Source organism: Natrix helvetica (assembly GCF_964273705.1).
Source record: "Natrix helvetica genome assembly, chromosome: 1".
Lineage (NCBI taxonomy): Eukaryota > Metazoa > Chordata > Lepidosauria > Squamata > Natricidae > Natrix > Natrix helvetica.
In genome coordinates this window covers 124,363,922-124,382,363 of record NC_138548.1, presented here as the reverse complement: position 1 = coordinate 124,382,363, position 18,442 = coordinate 124,363,922, and the positions used below count along the sequence as shown (strand labels likewise).

At 41.0% G+C, this 18,442-nt stretch overlaps 1 protein-coding gene across 1 annotated transcript in view; it reads left to right on the top strand.

The window, feature by feature from the left end:
- The window catches only part of LOC309392757 (aldehyde dehydrogenase family 3 member B1-like), a gene marked incomplete at both ends in the record, with an annotated part of 32,558 nt that extends 26,539 nt beyond the window's left edge, over nucleotides 1-6,019 (top strand). Inside the window, 5 exons of the mRNA XM_081954189.1 lie at nucleotides 919-1,000; nucleotides 3,076-3,462; nucleotides 4,267-4,433; nucleotides 4,967-5,066; nucleotides 5,832-6,019. Coding sequence (XP_081810315.1) covers nucleotides 919-1,000; nucleotides 3,076-3,462; nucleotides 4,267-4,433; nucleotides 4,967-5,066; nucleotides 5,832-6,019 — 924 coding nt within the window. The remainder of the gene's footprint in view (nucleotides 1-918; nucleotides 1,001-3,075; nucleotides 3,463-4,266; nucleotides 4,434-4,966; nucleotides 5,067-5,831) is intronic.
- Between the last annotated feature and the right edge of the window lie 12,423 nt (nucleotides 6,020-18,442).

Sequence of the window (18,442 nt, the reverse complement as noted above, 5' to 3'; positions counted from 1 at the left end):
TGTAATTTCTTGGGCCCCTTCAAAAAACAACAACCAAAAAAACCCCTCTAGTTATTTATTTTGGGAAGATGAGTCAGATTATTTCCAACTGTCCCAATTCATTTGAAATCCCCCACTCCCAAAAGGTATTTTCTTTTGGATTGTGATGGAGGGTAAACTTCTGAGGGTGGTAAACTGACTATTGATTGTTCTTTTAATGGAAAACCATTTTGGGGAGATTTGAGGAAGTTTTGAGATTTGAGGCTAGGGGATTACTGTTAATGTGAGGCAATACCACTCTCATAGGATGATTAGACTAAACAAAAAATCCTACCAGTCACTTAGCAACTGTCATCCCAGGACTATTTACAAGCCAGATTTGAAAGTCTGATGACACCACCACCACCACCACTCCCGCAGAGATTATATAATTGCATTTTTGGACACTTCACAAGTGGCCTGCATTTACAGTTATGTTTACAGCATCCTGCAGTTGCATGGTAGCAATCTATGATGTTTTTTGCTGAAAACTTGTGTTTTCTGTCAAAAAATACCCATCGCAGATAATGGATTCACTTAACAACCACTGCATTTGCTTAATGACTGCTGTAAATAAAGGTCATAAAATCAGACATAATCATGTGGTGATCTACTTAACAACCAGCACAACATTTAACTGTAATTCCAGGCTCAATAACAGTCATAAATTGAGGACTACCTGTATTACCATATGTTCACTACACCAAAAGCAGAAATCTCATTTTAAAATTAAAATGTTTAAGAAAAATCTTAATTACTTTAAATTTACTGCATCATTTCTGTGTTCCATATTGGCCCCAAGAGGCTTTTTGTCCTGCAGTGTTTCAAGGACCAAAAACATCACTTGTGTAATGTGAAGGCTAGTTTGATTGGATGTAAACTTGCTTTTCTATTTTATAGCAAACCTTTGCTGTGGTGCAAGCTGGTCCTGAAGAAACAGGAAAATTACTGGAAAATAAGTTTGATTATATCTTCTATACAGGTGATTTTTCTCTTCTTAAATATCCTTTTCATGTTATTCTTTTATTAAGTATTTAAAATATTTATCATTAATGTCTGCACAAAACAATGTGGTAAGCAATATTCCTTGCTTTATTGGCCCTCCACTACTGCCCTGCATTTACGGTTGTTTGCAGCATCCTTGAAACTGAAAGCTTCAGATAATTTCTCTAAAATAATTCTTTAGGACAGGGGTTACCAACCTTTCGGACCTCAGAGACCACTAGATACATAATTTTAAATCCTGTGGACCATGGGGGTGATATGAATTTTGATATAGTATGAATTTAAAAAAAAACATAAATAGTATTTAGTACAATATAAAAAATGCAAATAATTTTTCTGAGGACCATCAAAATTTTCTCACGTACCACCAGTGGTCCAAAGATTATTAGTTGGTGGCCACTGCTTTAGAACCCTGTCTCCTCCATATGCAGTAGAATTTATCTCTATAGTTAATACATTGCCTTTCTAGAAGGCATTGCATATTGAGGAATTTGCTTTATCGTGTCTATCTGAGTTAATGGCAAGTTAAGCCAGGGAAATGCTTGTGGCATTTTTATGGTCACCTCTCAGCAGCTTCTAGATAGTAGATCTTGCCCACAAGTGGTAGAAAAGATGAGTAGTCACACTGTAAGTAGGAAAAAGCCTATGCTTTATGCAGAATGTCAACAGACTGAGTGGCTGTGATTTCCGTCATCCCGATTTGTACACCTTGTTCCATCTTTGACGATAGGGGGAGAAATTTTAGCCCCCTCAGAGAAGGCTCGCAATCTGGGAGTCGTCCTGGATACGCGGCTTAGTTTAGAAGAACACCTGACGGCCGTGACCAGGGGGGCCTTTTACCAGGTTCGCCTGGTACATCAGTTGCGCCCCTTCCTGGATCGGGATGCTCTGTGCACAGTCACTCATGCCCTTGTCCTTTCTCGCCTGGACTACTGCAATGCTCTCTACATGGGGCTGCCCTTGAAGAGCACCCGGAGGCTTCAGCTGGTCCAGAATGCGGCCGCGCGGGTTGTCATGGGGGTACCTAGGTGCTTCCATGTTACACCCCTTTTAGGCGGCCTGCACTGGTTGCCGGTTGTTTTCCGGGTACGATTCAAGGTATTAATTATGACCTTGGCTTAGGCCCAGGGTACTTGCGAGACCACCTACTGCCACCAGTAGCCTCCCACCGTCCAGTACGATCCCACAGAGTTGGCCTCCTCAGGGTGCCATCGGCCAGACAGTGTCGGCTGGTGACCCCCAGGGGGAGAGCCTTCTCTGTGGGAGCGCCTTCCCTCTGGAATGAGCTGCCCCCGGAGCTTCGCATAATCCCTGACCTCTGGTCCTTCCGACGCGCCCTAAAAAGTTGGCTTTTCCAGCAAGCCGGCCTGGCCTGTTAATTTTAACTCATTTTTAAAATGTATTGTTCTACAAATTCAATTTGTTTTTTTTAGATATATATTTAATTTCTTTTTAACTTTTCGGGATATGTGTTTTTTAATGTTGTACGCCGCCCTGAGTCCTTTGGGAGAAGGGCAGCATATAAATCCAATAAAAACAAAACAAACAAACTGTTAGAAATAATGAAAAGATCAGTTTCGGGCTTTTTTCCCTCACAATGAAGGTATTTCATTTCAAGTCACATAAATTTTCTCAGATTTGCTTTTCTCTTTCATTGCCAGAACAGCTCAGGATTATCTTAACAACACTTAACAGGAATTTGACAGCAATTTGACATGGGATTTTAATGGACTCTCCCTAATACACCTCCCTAGCTCTAAATTGATACTTTTAAATAACTTGAATGAGGAGATGGAAAGAATAGTTTCTACAGACGAAATAAGATTGGATGAAATAAAAATCGTAGGAAACACTGAAAACAGTTGCTTTTCCAACTGTTACTTACAATTAGTGGATTTTTAAAAAAATGTATAGAGTTTTGCAGATCTGTATGGAAGAATGTTAGAGAAAAAAAAGACACATGATTTCTGAGCACAGAAATGAGGACTCTGATACTGGATGGAAGCTATGCTGTAGATCTCTCTTGACCCAAATTTTGCCATATCTCTTTAGGGAGTAGCCGTGTAGGAAAGATCATCATGACAGCTGCAGCAAAACATCTGACACCATTAACTCTGGAGCTGGGGGGTAAGACTCCCTGTTATGTGGACAAGTGCTGCAATTTCCAGAATGTAGCCAACCGAATTGTATGGGGAAAATTCATCAATGCTGGACAGACATGCATTGCACCAGATTATGTGATCTGTACAGTTGAAGCACAAGAGAAGTTGTTGCCTTGCCTGCGCGAAGCTATCTGTGAATTTTTTGGCAACGACCCCAAGGAGTCACCTGATTTTGCCCGCATGGTCAATGACAGGCATTTCAAGCGTGCCCAAGCTTTGTTGGAATGTAGCCATGTGGCCATTGGTGGAGAGACTGATGAGTGTGAGCGTTATATTGGTGAGTATACAACTTAGGACTGTAGGAAGAGTAAGGAAGAAAGATTTGGAGTTTGGGAAAGACAGGAAGACATTTTGTGATTATAAGAAGTCTTAATTTATCAACCATTAAAAATTACAAGGGACCTCCCCAAAAAATACCTACAACCTGTGGTGACATTATTGCTTTTTGAGCACCTGGCAACCAGCCTGCATTTTATAGATGTTTGCAGTACCCTGTGTTGATATAATCACTATGATGTCCCATCCCCGTCCCCCCCACAGAAACTGGTATTTACTTCTGGCAAAAAATATAATTGCAAACAATGTGTTTGCTTAACAACTGCTAAGTTTGCTTAACAATCACTGTGTTCACTTAATCATCATTGCAAAAAAAGTAGTCTGTAAAATTGAGTCAGTCAATTTATGACTTGCTTAATGACAGGCACAGTTTACAACTATAACTCTGGGGTCCGTTTCTGACATAAGTGAAGGACTAGCTTGTACTATCTATGTACAATGGAGTAAAACAAGCTTATTAAGAAGTGCATTATCAGTAGATATAGGGCTGTAGATCACCCTTCCAAGTTGGTGTTCACAAGTTGGACTTTGTCATTGACTACACAGTAAGGTTTTTTTAATGTAATTTGAAATTTAATGAGCTGGCAAGTGAAAAACTAAATAAAGCAAGAAAACAGACATGTTTTTTTGGGGTTGCATATTGGAAATGTAGTCATGAGAAAAGCTAAAACTCTAGTTAAATTGGACGATAAAGTTATAGTATATAAACAGAACAGATCTTGATGTGATTTTTTGCCCATTATAGCTCCCACAGTGTTGGTGAATGTGAAAGAATGGGATCCAGTCATGCAAGAAGAAGTTCTTTCACCCATCCTGCCGATATTCATTGTGAGAGATGTGGAGGAAGCCATAGACTTCATCAATTGCAGAGAACGCCCACTAGCTTTATATGCCTTCTCCTCAGACTCCAAGGTATACTGTTTAGGTACAGGATACTGTATGTGGGAGAATCTGGATTATGTATTTTGCATAACCACATCCATGATGGCCAAAAGAAAGGAGACTTGCATTATATTCAAATATGTTTATGTGCTAAGCTATGATGAACCAACATGGTAGCAGTTCTTTGCCCACTGGTAATATAGTCTGGATGATAGAGGAAGGAAGGAAGATAGGAGGAAGAAGAGGGTGATGGGAAAATTGTTCTCAGGGGTGGCAAATTGACTACTGCAGGGCTCTAGTGAACATTATGGGTTGATGTTTCTTCTGGTGGGGCACTGAGTTGTCCCCACATTCAGTTAGCTGGGGCAACTTGTTCCGTGCCAATTGGGTTGTGCCCACCCATCTATGCCCACCTGGCCATGCCCATCCATCTGTGCCCACCTGGCCATAATGAGTCATCCGCACCAAGTCATCCATGCCAACCTAGCCATGCCCATTGTGTGCTGACCCACCTGATTAAGAACAGGACTCTTAATACTCTTCTATTCTTTTTCTCTTTATAGGTTGTGAACCATGTACTGGATAATACTAGCAGTGGTAGCTTTTGCGGCAATGATACCATGCTGCAAGCACTATCAGTTTACCTACCATTTGGTGGCATTGGTACGATTAGACTTTTATCTTCTATACTATCTTCATTTCTTGCCCCCATCCTTATCCTTATCTTCCAACATGCAAAGTTTTCCCACTTGATGTTTTTCATTCAGGCAAAGACATTAAGAGTCCATTTTTTTACTATGTCCAGCATATTTGCAGATTAAATCAAATGTGATCAAATAATAAATATCCCAATGTGCTATAAGCTATGTGGTTATTTATAAATAAAGGAGAGGGCTGGAAATGTGGTCTACATTATACTGGTAAATAGGAGTCAAAGGAGAGGGATTAATATTTTTTGATTTTGTAAGTGGTACTAACAAGATCAAAAATATTCAACAGGATAAGTAGTGCCGGTTCAGTAGCCTGATCACACACTATACTAAATATAGGTTAACATTCTGTGAAACCAATATTGCATTTTGGTTACAAAACATGGTTGAACTGATGTGCATCTTTAATTTCTCTTTAATTTTTAGATATCATGATTTTTTAAAAAAAATCCATTTTATTTTATTGTAGTTTAAGGCAGCGGTAGTTCAATGATCATGAAACCTAGCAGGCTAGGAAATTATTATCTTGGGGGTTTTTTTTTTGCTTGTCTCTAATGAATTCTCTTCTTCAGTCTCTTCTTTAAAAATATCAATTTGAATATTAAACCTTTTATAGTTAAGTACTATGGGGAAAAACCTTTTTGAGGGCAGGTATTGTCTAGCCTGATGAAAAAGAATACATAGATTTGATCTGAATTTTTCCTTTTTAATATTGCAGGACTGAGTGGCTTTGGCAAATACCACGGCAAGTTTACTTTCGATACATTTACTCACTTCCGTGGCTGTCTTTTGCGCTCCATGGGCATGGAGATGATGAACAGAATGCGCTACCCACCGTACAACAATAGGAAATTGAGAGCAATGGTTTGTAGTATGGAGATCAGGCGCAGTTGGCTGTCAAGTTAGCTATGAGGCCTTGAATCACATCACCTGCATTCTTACGGAACTTCAATCAAGAATTTTGGTCAAGTTGAGAGATTTTCCCCCCTCTTTATTAGCCAGTCCTAGAATTTTGCCTCCAAAGATCCTTGAAAAGCACACTCTGTTTAGCAAACCTTATTTTCACCATCTTTGCTTCTTATAACTTTTCTTTATCCTATATCAGCTTCTATAAATCCAACATTTAGTAGTGGTTAGAAAACTTAGGGACACGCTCCAATTCTCTTTGCACAGTTTTGGGTATAAAATATATCTTCATTTCCAGCAAGGACTAATTATACAATTAATTAATGGTTTTATATATTCTGTCAACAATGCATTTTCTACGTACAGTATATTTGGATGCTCTAAAGCCCAGACATGCCCTCTTTAATTATATTTCTTTCAATATATTTCTCTACAGTTATAGTTCAGATTCATTATTCCATCAGTGATTTATACAATATCCAGCACAAAGCATAATACTTTAGAAGTATAGTATGTCCTATCAAACTCAGACTTGTTTTGATGTAAATCTGCTAATTGCAAATTTACTGGGATTTCCTGCAACCTTGCATTTTCATGTAAATGTTTTGCTTCTGCAATAAATATCTTGCATTAAAACTTGCAAATAGCTGTCTAATTATTTAATAATGCTATCATTTGAGATAGTATGTTACCTAACAACATTAATCAACAATTAATTTCTAAACCAGGAGCTTTTGATTGAAATATAGATACTGGTGAACAAAAGCAACAAAAAGAAGTACATAAATGCTGAAGTGAATGTATAAGCAATTTGCTACAATAAAAATAAAGAGCATCTTGGTATTCTAAAGGAAGTAATTACTTTAGGGAGTACACACTGGAATAAAATAGTAGCAGCTATAGTAAATCACGGTCATCCAGTCTTGTGTTTCTTGAATGGGTACAAAGGATTTTTAGAGAGTAATAGAATGCTCTTTAAAAGATTACCAAATCATTGATTAATAGTGATTGACAATGATGCATCCTCTTCTTTGCGAAACATTAGTACAGTGTTTCCAACCTCTGCAAGTTTAAGCTGGGCAAAGTTCAGCTCCAAAAATTCCTCTAGTCAGCATGCTGGCTGGAGGAATTCTGGGAGTTGAAGTCCACCTACCTTACACTTGAGTAGGTTGAGAAACACTGCATTAACAGAATGAATGAAGAAGTCATAACCAGTGGTGGGATTGAAAAATGTTCGTTACCAGTTTAGTGAGCATGGCTAGGTGGGAGGGGAGGGGTATGTGACTAAGTGGGCATGGCCAACTTGATGTCACTCAAGCCCACGCCCACTCAGTCACATGATTCCCCCCACCAAGCCACACCCACAGGAAAAGGTAGGAATTTTTTTAGGATTTCACCCTATCTACCCCCCCTCCCTTTGCCAGTCGCCCCCGTTTCCCCTCCTTTGGCAGCCCCAGCCCTAGCCCCACTTCCTCCCCCCCTCACCGCCTCTTTGGTTGCTTATCTTCTGTGGCAGCTGTTCCAGAGTTTGGAAGGCAAGCTGATTGGAATTTTTGGTGGCCTCCAGCCAGCCCCTGCTGCTGCTGGGAAGTGGCTGGCAGGCTGGCAAAGAAGCCTTCCAGCTGCCCCCTCTTTGAGAGCCGCTTTGCAAAGTGGCTCTTAAAGAAGTGGTGGCTGGCAGCAGGCCGCTGAAAAGTCCTACGGTCAGTGAAAAAGCTGCTTCCATCGCTGCCATGTTCTTCGCGCATGCACATGCCATTGCCTTGCAAGTCCAAGGGGTGAGCGAGCAGCGACTGGGCGGGGTGAGCAAGCAGCGACTGGGAGGGCAGGGTGTGCAACCGGTTTGGGGGGCGTGGCCAGCTGGCTATTGCTACCAGTTTGCCGAACTGGGCAAAATTTCTGCCACCAGTTCAGGTGAACTGGTGCAAACTGGCTTAATACTACCACTGGTCATAACATATGCCTTCTACAGGAGCAGTATCTCCATCCAGATTGAATTTGCTTGGGGGACACAGGAACTAGAATATTGGGGAAGATATTACAATACAACTAAACCACACGTTGGCTTAAGACAAAAAAGCTTCTTAGAAATGTAAATTTATAGAAGGAATCAAGAACATAAAAATGGTTTGAAAAGTCAAAAGGGCTAAATTAGATGGAAGCTATGTCTGAGATATGAGCAAAGTATTCAAAACCAATGCCAGGTTACACATAATATAAATACTACTCCTATCAACTTAAATAAACTCATATTTTAGCTTTTCAAATCAGTATAGCTTTACATTTATTCAAGCTGTTAGAGATTGGTAATTTATATAAAGCAACTCATCTGAAGTTTTTACACATTCTGATGTGAGTTTCAATTGTATTCCTTCAAGGAGTTGTCCACATTCTGGCATCCTAAGAAAATCCTGAATTGTGAGCCGCCAGAGTAATATGCTGAGTTGGGCGATTACAGAAACCATATAAATAAATAAAAATTAAAAAATGCTGTTCTTGCCTCTTCCAGTAGAGATGCCATAACATGGAATGGAGTCCAAAATATGGTTCTCTTCACAGGCACATTACCTATGATGACAATGTTAATACCCAAGTCAAGCCTTGCTTCTGGCTCAGGAATTCTGGGAGTTGAAGTCCACAGGTCATAAAGTTGCCATTGTTGCCAACCCCTGATCTATATACTACTAAAACGTTGTCAATACCATTAACAAAGTGAAATGGTGCATCATAGGGCAACAATTTTTGAACCAAGGTGCCTTACATTGGCTAACTTACAGAATGTGCCCCAAATCCGGAACCAATGACTTTTGAGGGAATGAAATTTGGGGAAACTGTGGTTGCTTCAGGCTGCAGTTGTGGTCATCTGATGGTCATTTTGAACATTACGTGACAGTTTCCTGCCAGTCTCGCCTTCCCTCCTCCCTCACCCAGCAGTAAGGAATTGACTCATCATACGGCTCTTAAAGAAGCAACAAATTTAAGGTGCATGAAGAAAAGCCTCAATATTGTTATTGCATTGCATGCTCCTTCCCAGCCACACAAACAGTGTGTACCTCCCATCTTTGTTCAGGAACTCAACTACATTCGTAGTGCTCCATCCTCCTTCAACAACCCTCTATAGCAGTGGTGCTCAACCTTCCCAATGCCACGATTCTTTAATACAGTTCCTCATGTTGTGGTGACCCCCAACCATAAAATTGGTGTCTCGGTTCCTAAGACCATCGAAAATACGTGTTTTCCGATGGACTTAGGCAACCCCTGTGAAAGGGTCATTCGACCCCCAAAGGGGTCCCGACCCACAGGTGGAGAACCACTGCTCTATAGTAAGTTGTGCTGCAAGTCACTAAATGAGCTGCTGTAGTTGCAGATGGCATAAACATTGGATCTCTCTGGTGTTAGATGCATTAGTCACTCGTTGTGGATCCTTGCCCATTCTTTTTCATTTTTCAACTACTTCCTACACTGAAACTGAGCGTAGACCGGCTTCCCTTTGGCTGCCGAGGAGAAGGTAGATGGGTCTGACCCTAGTCCACAGGTGGTCAGATGTTCCCATTTTTAAACACCATTTCCTACAACTCACTAGAGAAGCTGGCAGAAATTCTAAACTGTTCTGACGTGAGACTGGCCACGTGTACTTACATTGTAAAAATAAAAATAAAAATTGTCAATGTCAACAGTGTTCAAATGGTGATCCAATTGTTCTGGGGTTGCCCCCAAGACACTTGGAGCACCACTTGGAACACAATCGGCATTGAGTGCAAAACCTGAACACCACTTGGGGTTGCCTTGGGTTTGAGAGAACACGAGATTATTTTCCCCTCCCAGTTCAGTCCTAAATTCATCAATTGAATGCTGATGTTTGTTTAAAGTCGTAATTGACATAGTTGTGGTTGCCTCAATGACGCTGGTGTTCAAGCGGTGCTTTAGGCACCCTGGGTACAATGCCAAAACATTTGGAGCACCACTTGAACACTATTGGCTTTGACAAATTCACCATCGGTCAATTGCAAAAGGCAGCTACATCCTGCGATGATATCTGTAACACCATCAAACGTCTAAATCTGCCTGTCCCAGTTCTTTGGGAAAGATTCTATCGTCAACATAATTATGCCACATCAAAAGAAGGGGGAGACATTGGGTCACTTCCGAGATTGGACGACGATGGACGTGTTTGTCCGCCGCTCGTCTCCCCAGTGGGTCCCTTAGGGGACACAGGAGCCCTTGTAGGGGGATCCTGCCGAAGGGCGGCTGGCCGAGGCACCCCACATGTGGCAGCCAGCTGGGGTGCTTTTCTGCTTCACCTAGGAGCTGGGGAGCGGAGGGGGGACGAGAGACAGCTTCACGCTCCCCGCCCTCTCATCAGATGGCTCCGGAGGCTAAAAGAAAATCGGAGAAGTGCAGCTGGAGACTGAAAGTGGGGATCCTGACCGATGCTCTTGGAGGACTTAGGAGAAAAGCAACAGTCACTTTGTGAGTCTTTTGTGTTTCTGTCCTTGAAGAGAGATTAGAGGGGGGGTTTACCATTCCCCCCCCTCGGACTAAGCGGCTTTGAAAATGGACCCTCGGGAAGAGAGAGGTTAAAAGACTGATTTATTTGACTTTTAATTGAAAATGACTTTCACAATTGCTGGAAACGACTCTGAACTGTTGTTTTAAAACAAAAAACGTTTGGCGACTTCTTTCCCTGCGAAGGGGAGGGCCAAGATGGCGCTCGCCCCTCTTTCTTTGTCTTTATGCAAATGAAGTCTGTCCTCTGAAGTTACTCCCAAAGAGAGAATAAAGAAAAGTGGATTGTTTGTTTACTCTCCCAAAGGGAAACTGGGACCTCCTCTTGTGTATGGATCTTCTGATCTTTGGCTGACTTTTCTCTTCATTCATCTTGGTGTATTTTACTCTTGGAACTGCAAATTGGGTGCCGTTGCGATTGTTTTCCTCTGGAGACCAGCGTAGCTGTGAAACCCTCTGACACCACTTCCCTTGGCAAGGATTTGCATCTCTCAACTTAAACAAATGGCGGCAAGGAAACCCCCTACCGGCAAAGTGCACTCAGCCCCCTCATCGGCTGCCCCAAGTCCCACGATGCAACAGTCTAAGATATCGTCAATGTTGCAGAAAACAGTGGCTGGGGAGGATCCTAAGGAATTATCTGTTACGGAAATGTTTAAAGAACTTATGAAGGGACAGAATGAAATGAGGGCTGAGATCAAAGAAGAACTCAGAATGGTTAAAGAACATATAGCTGGAAATACACAACGAATTTTGGTGTTAGAGGACGGAATGGCGGGGCTGGGGGAAGAAGTGAAAGCAATGCATAAGGGAAACATAGATATGGAAAATTTTCAGACAAAAGTAGAATTTGAAAGAATGTCCTTCTTTCTTAGATTCCAGAACTTACCAGAAACAGAGAATGAAAACCTTAAAGATATTATGAGTACAATTTTAGCAGATTATCTCAAGAGAGATAAAAAACAAATATGGTGGGATATGGATCTAGCATATAGGATAAATTCAGCATATGCTAGAAGACACAATGTTCTGAGGGAGATACATGTTAAGTTTGTCAGAAGATCCACAAGGGACGAGGTACTTGCGACCCAAAGGGAGGGACCATTGAAATACAAGGGCGAAGAGATCACCATTCTCAAACAGATCCCGAAAAAAATAAGAGATAGAAGGAGGAAATTTTCCTCCCTAACAAAAAAATTATATGAAAAAAGGATCTGGTTTAAATGACTGATTCCAGAGGGGATGTTAATCTTCTGGGAGGGAAATAGGATCAGAATCAATACAGTCCAGAAGGCGGAGGCCTTCATTAAAAAGAATTTTCCACTCTCAGAGGAGGAACTGAGTGGGAGTAGTGAAAGAGACAGTAAAACACAAGACAGTAAGATCCAAGACGGGAAGGAGGGGGGCACTGAGGCTCTCTCTGGCGACAGGGAGGAAGAAGCAATATCGAAAAGGCTCAGATCTCAAAAATAAAATTATTTGGAACAATAGCAGTTAGTGATATATTAGAAAACGACAAAGATAAACATGTAGGAACACTAGACTAACAATATAGAGTAAGATTTAGTTTACTGTTTTCTTCTATAAATTTGTTGTACAATGTTATATAAATGAGTATCATGCTGGGATCTCTACCAGCAGTATGAAAGCTGCCACATTTTTTTGTATGCCTATTTACCCTTCCCTATATATTTGAAAACCAATAAAATTTTGTTTAAAAAAAGAAGAAGAAGGGGGAGACATTATGGTCAAGGCATGACCCCAAACATTGTCAGGTCATGCATTTCAAGCACATTTTAGGGGAATGCCCAGCCATTGGAAATGTGGAAGTGAATTGTAAGTACCTTTTGGGAGATCCATCATGACTTTGAATGGTCACTAAGCAACAGGTTGTAAGTCGAGGAGTATCTGTATGAGATAGTTTCAGTCATATTGAAGCATTGATCATGGTCAAATAAAAACATTGTTTCAAGCCTCTATAAATTTCTGAATTATTTGTTTTCTGCAGAAATTATATTACCTCCTTAGTTGGGAATCTATTCCAATTTCCACTCAATATCTCGAGTTTCATTTTCTGAATATTTACTGTTCTCCTTTTGTGTGTGTGTGTGTGTGTGTGTGTGTGAGGACACGGACACACACACACACACACACACACACACAGAAGAGAGATCTTTTCATTAGCTGCTCTCATTATCTATAGAACATCCTTGCCAAAACGCTTTAATGGAAATGAATCCGTATAATTAAATCTCCTAAAATAGGTCATGAGACATGGAAAAAAAGGAAGTCAAAAGATGTTTAGTGGCTGGAAAAAAAATGTAACTTGTAAATTGGTGATGAGTCAGATTTGCAACCAAATGGGTATTTCCAACATTTAGCTCAGTTACCATATGCATCTACACAAATATTCCCTAATAAAAACGCATTAAAAATATATGCAGAAAAAAATTGAATATTATATTGTCTGAAGGATCTTGGATGTCATTACTGATATGAATATCAGGCATGAAGGGGCAGTTAATTAGAATCTCTTGCAATAGATTCTTATTGATCTTCTTAAAGGCCTTGTGATTTTCCAGAGTTTGTAACCTTTGTTTATTTGTTTGTTAGCTCTTCACATGTGAATGAGCATTTTCTTCAGGAAATCGTCTTGGCTTGAATTGTTGGGTTGTTTTACACCGTTCTTTAAATATGCTGAAATTCTCTTGACCTGGGTAAAAATGTCTAGAAAAATGTTTCTTTATTGAATTTCACTTTCTTATTATCAGTTGCCTTACTTTGTAGAAGTTCCATCTTTTGATATCAGTAGGGATAAGATTACTTTTTAAAATGAGATCATTCATCTGTATCTTAAATTTGAAGCATGGTGGCTTCTGTTTGAAAGTAGTTTAACAATTTAAAACTTGTAGCAGGTCCCAGACACCACTTAGTACAGTATTCCAGAACAATGCTTGCAATTAAAGTTCAGAATCACTTTCTTTCTTGTCAATTCTATGATCAATATCAAATAGAATACTTAAGAACATAATCGATGGTGGACTGTAGATTCATGAAGTCCAGGGAGTGATGATTGCAGTCATATTTCTACAGTACTCTCCGAGGTGCATCTTTGACTTAATTTTTGATCAAATATTATTGGGCATTTTTATAAAGAGCAAGATGATATGTCCCCAATAGAAAATCAGCTTATAATGAACATAGCCACTCAAAATAATGTATTGGAAGAATATTTCCCTTCTGATTTTTCATTTTTCATTATTCTCTCTTTAACCTACAGAACACCACAAATCATAGTAAACTTTTTTATTTTGCCTTCACTTTGCATCTAGAAATGACTATATAGTATGTAGCTATTGAGTTAAAGCATTTCTGAGACTCACATGCCTTTTAGTTATATAAATAAAGACATCCACAGTAAAGGAGACAATAAACAAAATGTTTAGTAATGCTTCATCTGCACCATTACAGTTCACTGAAAGTTCTGCAGCAAAAGGCATTGTGTTCTAATAAAGGTTTACTTCTCTAGAACTATCTAGATTTAGAATGTAGAATTTAGAAGGCCAGGGGATCTTCCCTAATTGGTTCTAGACTGCTAAGAAAATTGGGCTCTCATTTTGCAATCCCACGCATAATTATACTGGCAAATCAACCAAAGGACTTCATCTTTTCTAGATAGGATGTTTCCATTTCAACACCCTAAATTTCCTGTAAAAATATTTTAAGCATTTTAAACATATTGTGTATGATTTGCATTTGTTTCAATGTTGTATTAACAAGCTTGGATTTGTACTTTATTACCATATTGGTTTTAAGCTAGAAAACTACTGGAAAATTGTATTCACATAAAGGCTTGGAGATGATAGGAGGGCAAATGGATCAATGGCACAATTATTTCTAAAGCTTATCTTTATTTTGTTGGAAGCAAAATCCATCTGGTTCCATTCCAAGCTGGGAGAAAGATGCTGGAAACAACATGGAAGCTGATTGGAAAAAAAGTTTAATGATGAACAGAACCAACAGCAGTCCTGGGTCAGCTGAACAATTGGTTTGATGAGCACATGGATTTTTATAAGTTTCAGAAATGCTGCTAGAGGAGGTTGTGCAATATCTGAAATGCCCTTAGGAGATTGTGCAATGAAGTGAGCTCTGTGTCTTCTGCTGAATGGTAGTGGATGAATCCTATTATGTCCTGAAGGGTCATGTCCTGTTCTTCTTAATCTCATCACCCTGGAGCTGAAGGTCTTTTGTTTTGTTAGATAGGCTGGCCCAATCTTTATTAATGGACACAAAATATTTGGTGGGGGGTAGATTAAGAAAGACTGAGTCTGCTTTCTGTCTTTAAGAGCATGCTTCTCCATTTCTTCTTTGGGGGAAATACAGTGGGGCAAAAAAGTATTTAGTCAGCCACCAATTGTGCAAGTTCTCCCACTTAAAAAGATGAGAGAGGCCTGTAATTGGCATCCTAGATAGACCTCAACTATGAGAGACAAAATGAGAAAACAAATCCAGACAATCACATTGGCTGATCTGGAATCAGGAATTTGTTTGCAAATTATGGTGGAAAATAAGTATTTGGTCACCTACAAACAAGCAAGATTTCTGGCTCTCACAGACCTGTACCTTCTTCTTTAAGAGGCTACTCTGTCCTGCACTCATTACCTGCACCTGTTTGAACTTGTTTATCAGTATAAAAGACACCTGTCCAGAACCTCAAACAGTCACACTCCAAACTCCACTATGGTGAAGACCAAAGAGCTGTCGAAGGACACCAGAAACAAAATTGTAGACCTGCACCAGGCTGGGAAGACTGAATCTGCAATAGGCAAGCAGCTTGGTGTGAACAAATCAACTGTGGGGCAATAATTATAAAATGGAAGACATAAAAGACCACTGATAATCTCCCTCGATCTGGGGCTCCACGCAAGACCCCCCCCCCCCGTGGGGTCAAAATGATCACAAGAACGGTGAGCAAAAATCCCAGGACCATATGGGGGGACCTAGTGAATGACCTGCAGAGAGCTGGGACCAACGTAACAAAGGCTACCATCAGTAACACACTACGCCGCCAAGGACTCAGATCCTGCAGTGCCAGACGTGTCCCCCTGCTTAAGCCAGTACATGTCCGGGCCCATCTGAAGTTTGCTAGAGAGCATTTGGATGATCCAGAAGAGGATTGGGAGAATGCCATATGGTCAGATGAAACCAAAATAGAGCTGTTTGGTAGAAACACAACTCATCGTGTTTGGAGGAGAGAATGCTGAGTTGCATCCAAAGAACACCATACCTACTGTGAAGCATGGGGCAAACATCATGCTTTGGGGCTGTTTCTCTGCAAAGGGACCAGACGACTGATCCGTGTACAGGACAGAATGAATAGGGCCATGTATCGTGAGATTTTGAGTGCAAACCTCCTTCCATCAAGGGCATTGAAGATGAAACGTGGCTGGGTCTTTCAACATGACAATGATCCCAAACATACCGCCCGGGCAACGAAGGAGTGACTTCGTAAGAAGCATTTCAAGGTCCTGGAGTGGCCTAGCCCAGTGGTCAGCAAGCCGCGGCTTGCGAGCCACACAGGGCTCTTTACACATTTTAATGCGGCTCTTCTGTGTGCCGGGCGCCCCCTCCCCTCCCTCCTCTCGGGCACTTCAAAACAAGCGCCCCTTTCCCTTTTTTCGACCCACAATGATTAGGGAGGATCCTGAAGTCGGGCGGGGACGAGAAGCGAGGAGGCAGAAAAAGAAACGGAGGCTAAGGAGCTTCCCCCCTCCCCCTCCCAGCAAAAATCTAACCGGTTAGATTTTTGCTGGGAGGGGGCGGGGGGAAGCTCCTTAGCCTCCGTTTCTTTTTCTGCCTCCTTGCTTCTCGTCCCCGCCCGACTTCAGGATCCTCCCTAATCAGGAAATCAGGAAAACTAGTACTGACCGTGTCAGTATTGTTTGGAATGGAGCTGAGCACAAGAGAGTCTTTAGAATAGAACAGAGCTGGAAGGGACTTTGGAGGTTTTCTAATTCAGCCGCCTGCTCAAGGAGAACCTATACCAGCTCAATAAATTGTGTATACATTGATGGCATTTTTTAAAAAAAGGCTTAGTCTGTAAAATGTTTCAAAAACTAAAGACAGCATGGCATAAATGAGTAGGATAAATAAATCAGCCCACTTTGTGAAATAAGTGGGAAACAGAATTAACACACAGCCTTGACCTTTTAGTTGTTTGGATGCCTGGAGTTTCTTGCCATGAGCCTTTCTATCCTAATTTAAGAAGAAATTACAATTGGAGTATGGCTGGCTGGGGAATTCTGGGAATTGGAGTCCACACCCCTTAAAGTTGTCAAGGTTGAGAAACAGGCTCACATTCAGCTTTATGATTTTTAATTTGTGTGTGTGTGTGTGCCATTCCAGTCAGTCTTGATTACTTTATGATTGGGTATATGTGGAAATGGGTGAGTTAATTTGGTGGCCATGGGATTTGGTAACAAAGTTGTGGGAAGGGAACCTTAATCCGGGTGCGCTCAAAAGGCTTTCGAGGAAGTTGCAATCACAAATTGGTTTAGCATTCTTGGACAGTTCAGCATTACAAACGGTAAGTCATTTGGGATCCTTCCATGTTGCACGCTGGTTTTTGTTCACAATGTTCTTCCAAGCGTTGATACGTTTTGAGGTTAATTTGCTACTGCCCGCCCGGCTCCCCGGTTAGATTTTTGCTGGGAGGGGGCGGGGGGGGGGGAAGCTCCTTGGCCTCCGTCTCTTTTTCTCCCTCCTCGCTTCTTGGGGCTCCACCAATGGGAGAGCAAGGCCCGCCCAGCGCCAGGCTTTGGGCTAACACAGAGGTCTGCAAAGTTGGCTGTTTTAAGACTGGTAGACTTCAATTCTCAGAATTCTGGGAGTTGAAGTCCACCAGTCTTAAGAGCCAATTTTGCAGATCCCTGGGCTAATATGATTGATGCCCTTGGTGGACTTCAATTCTCAGAACTCTGGGAGTTGAAGTCCACAAGTCTTCAAGCTGTCAGGTTTGAAGACCCTGGTTTTTTTTTCTAAAGGGTTGGGGGTGCGAGGGTCTTGCAACTTGACAGCTTTAAGACTTGCATGCTTCAATGCCAGAGTTCCTGAGCCAACATGACTGGAGGAGGAATTCTGGGAGTTGAAGTCCACAAGTCTTAAAGCTGTCAGGTTTGAAGACCCCTTGGGGTTTTTTTCCTAAAGGGTTAGGGATGCAAGGATCTTGTAACTTGACAGTTTAAAACTTGCGTGCTTCAAATGCCAGAGTTTATTGAAACTAAAAACAGTGTACCATCCTATGTATTTTCGGTTTTAAAAATGTGGCTCTCAAAATAAATTTCAATCGTGGTTTTGGCGAGATTTGGCTCAGTTGAAAAAAAAGGTTGCCCACCACTGGCCTAGCCAGTCTCCAGAGCTCAACCCCATAGAAAATCTTTGGAGGGAGTTGAAAGTCCGTGTTGCCCAGCGGCAGCCCCAAAACATCACTGCTCTAGAGGAGATCTGCATGGAGGAATGGGCCAACATACCAGCAACAGTGTGTGCCAACCTTGTGAAGACTTACAGGAAACGTTTGACCTCTATCATTGCCAACAAAGGATATATAACAAAGTATTGAGATGAACTTTTGATATTGACCAAATACTTATTTTCCACCATAATTTGCAAATAAATTCTTTCCAAATCAGCCAATGTGATTGTCTGGATTTGTTTTCTCATTTTGTCTCTCATAATTGAGGTCTACCTATAACGCCAATTACAGGCCTCTCTCATCATTTTAAGTGGGAGAACTTGCACAATTGGTGGCTGACTAAATACTTTTTTGCCCCACTGTATAATATTCTGCCTTTTTAATATTTCCCGACATTATTGTTATTCTACTCTTCCTCAAGAGAATCTAGGAAATAACTCATAAAA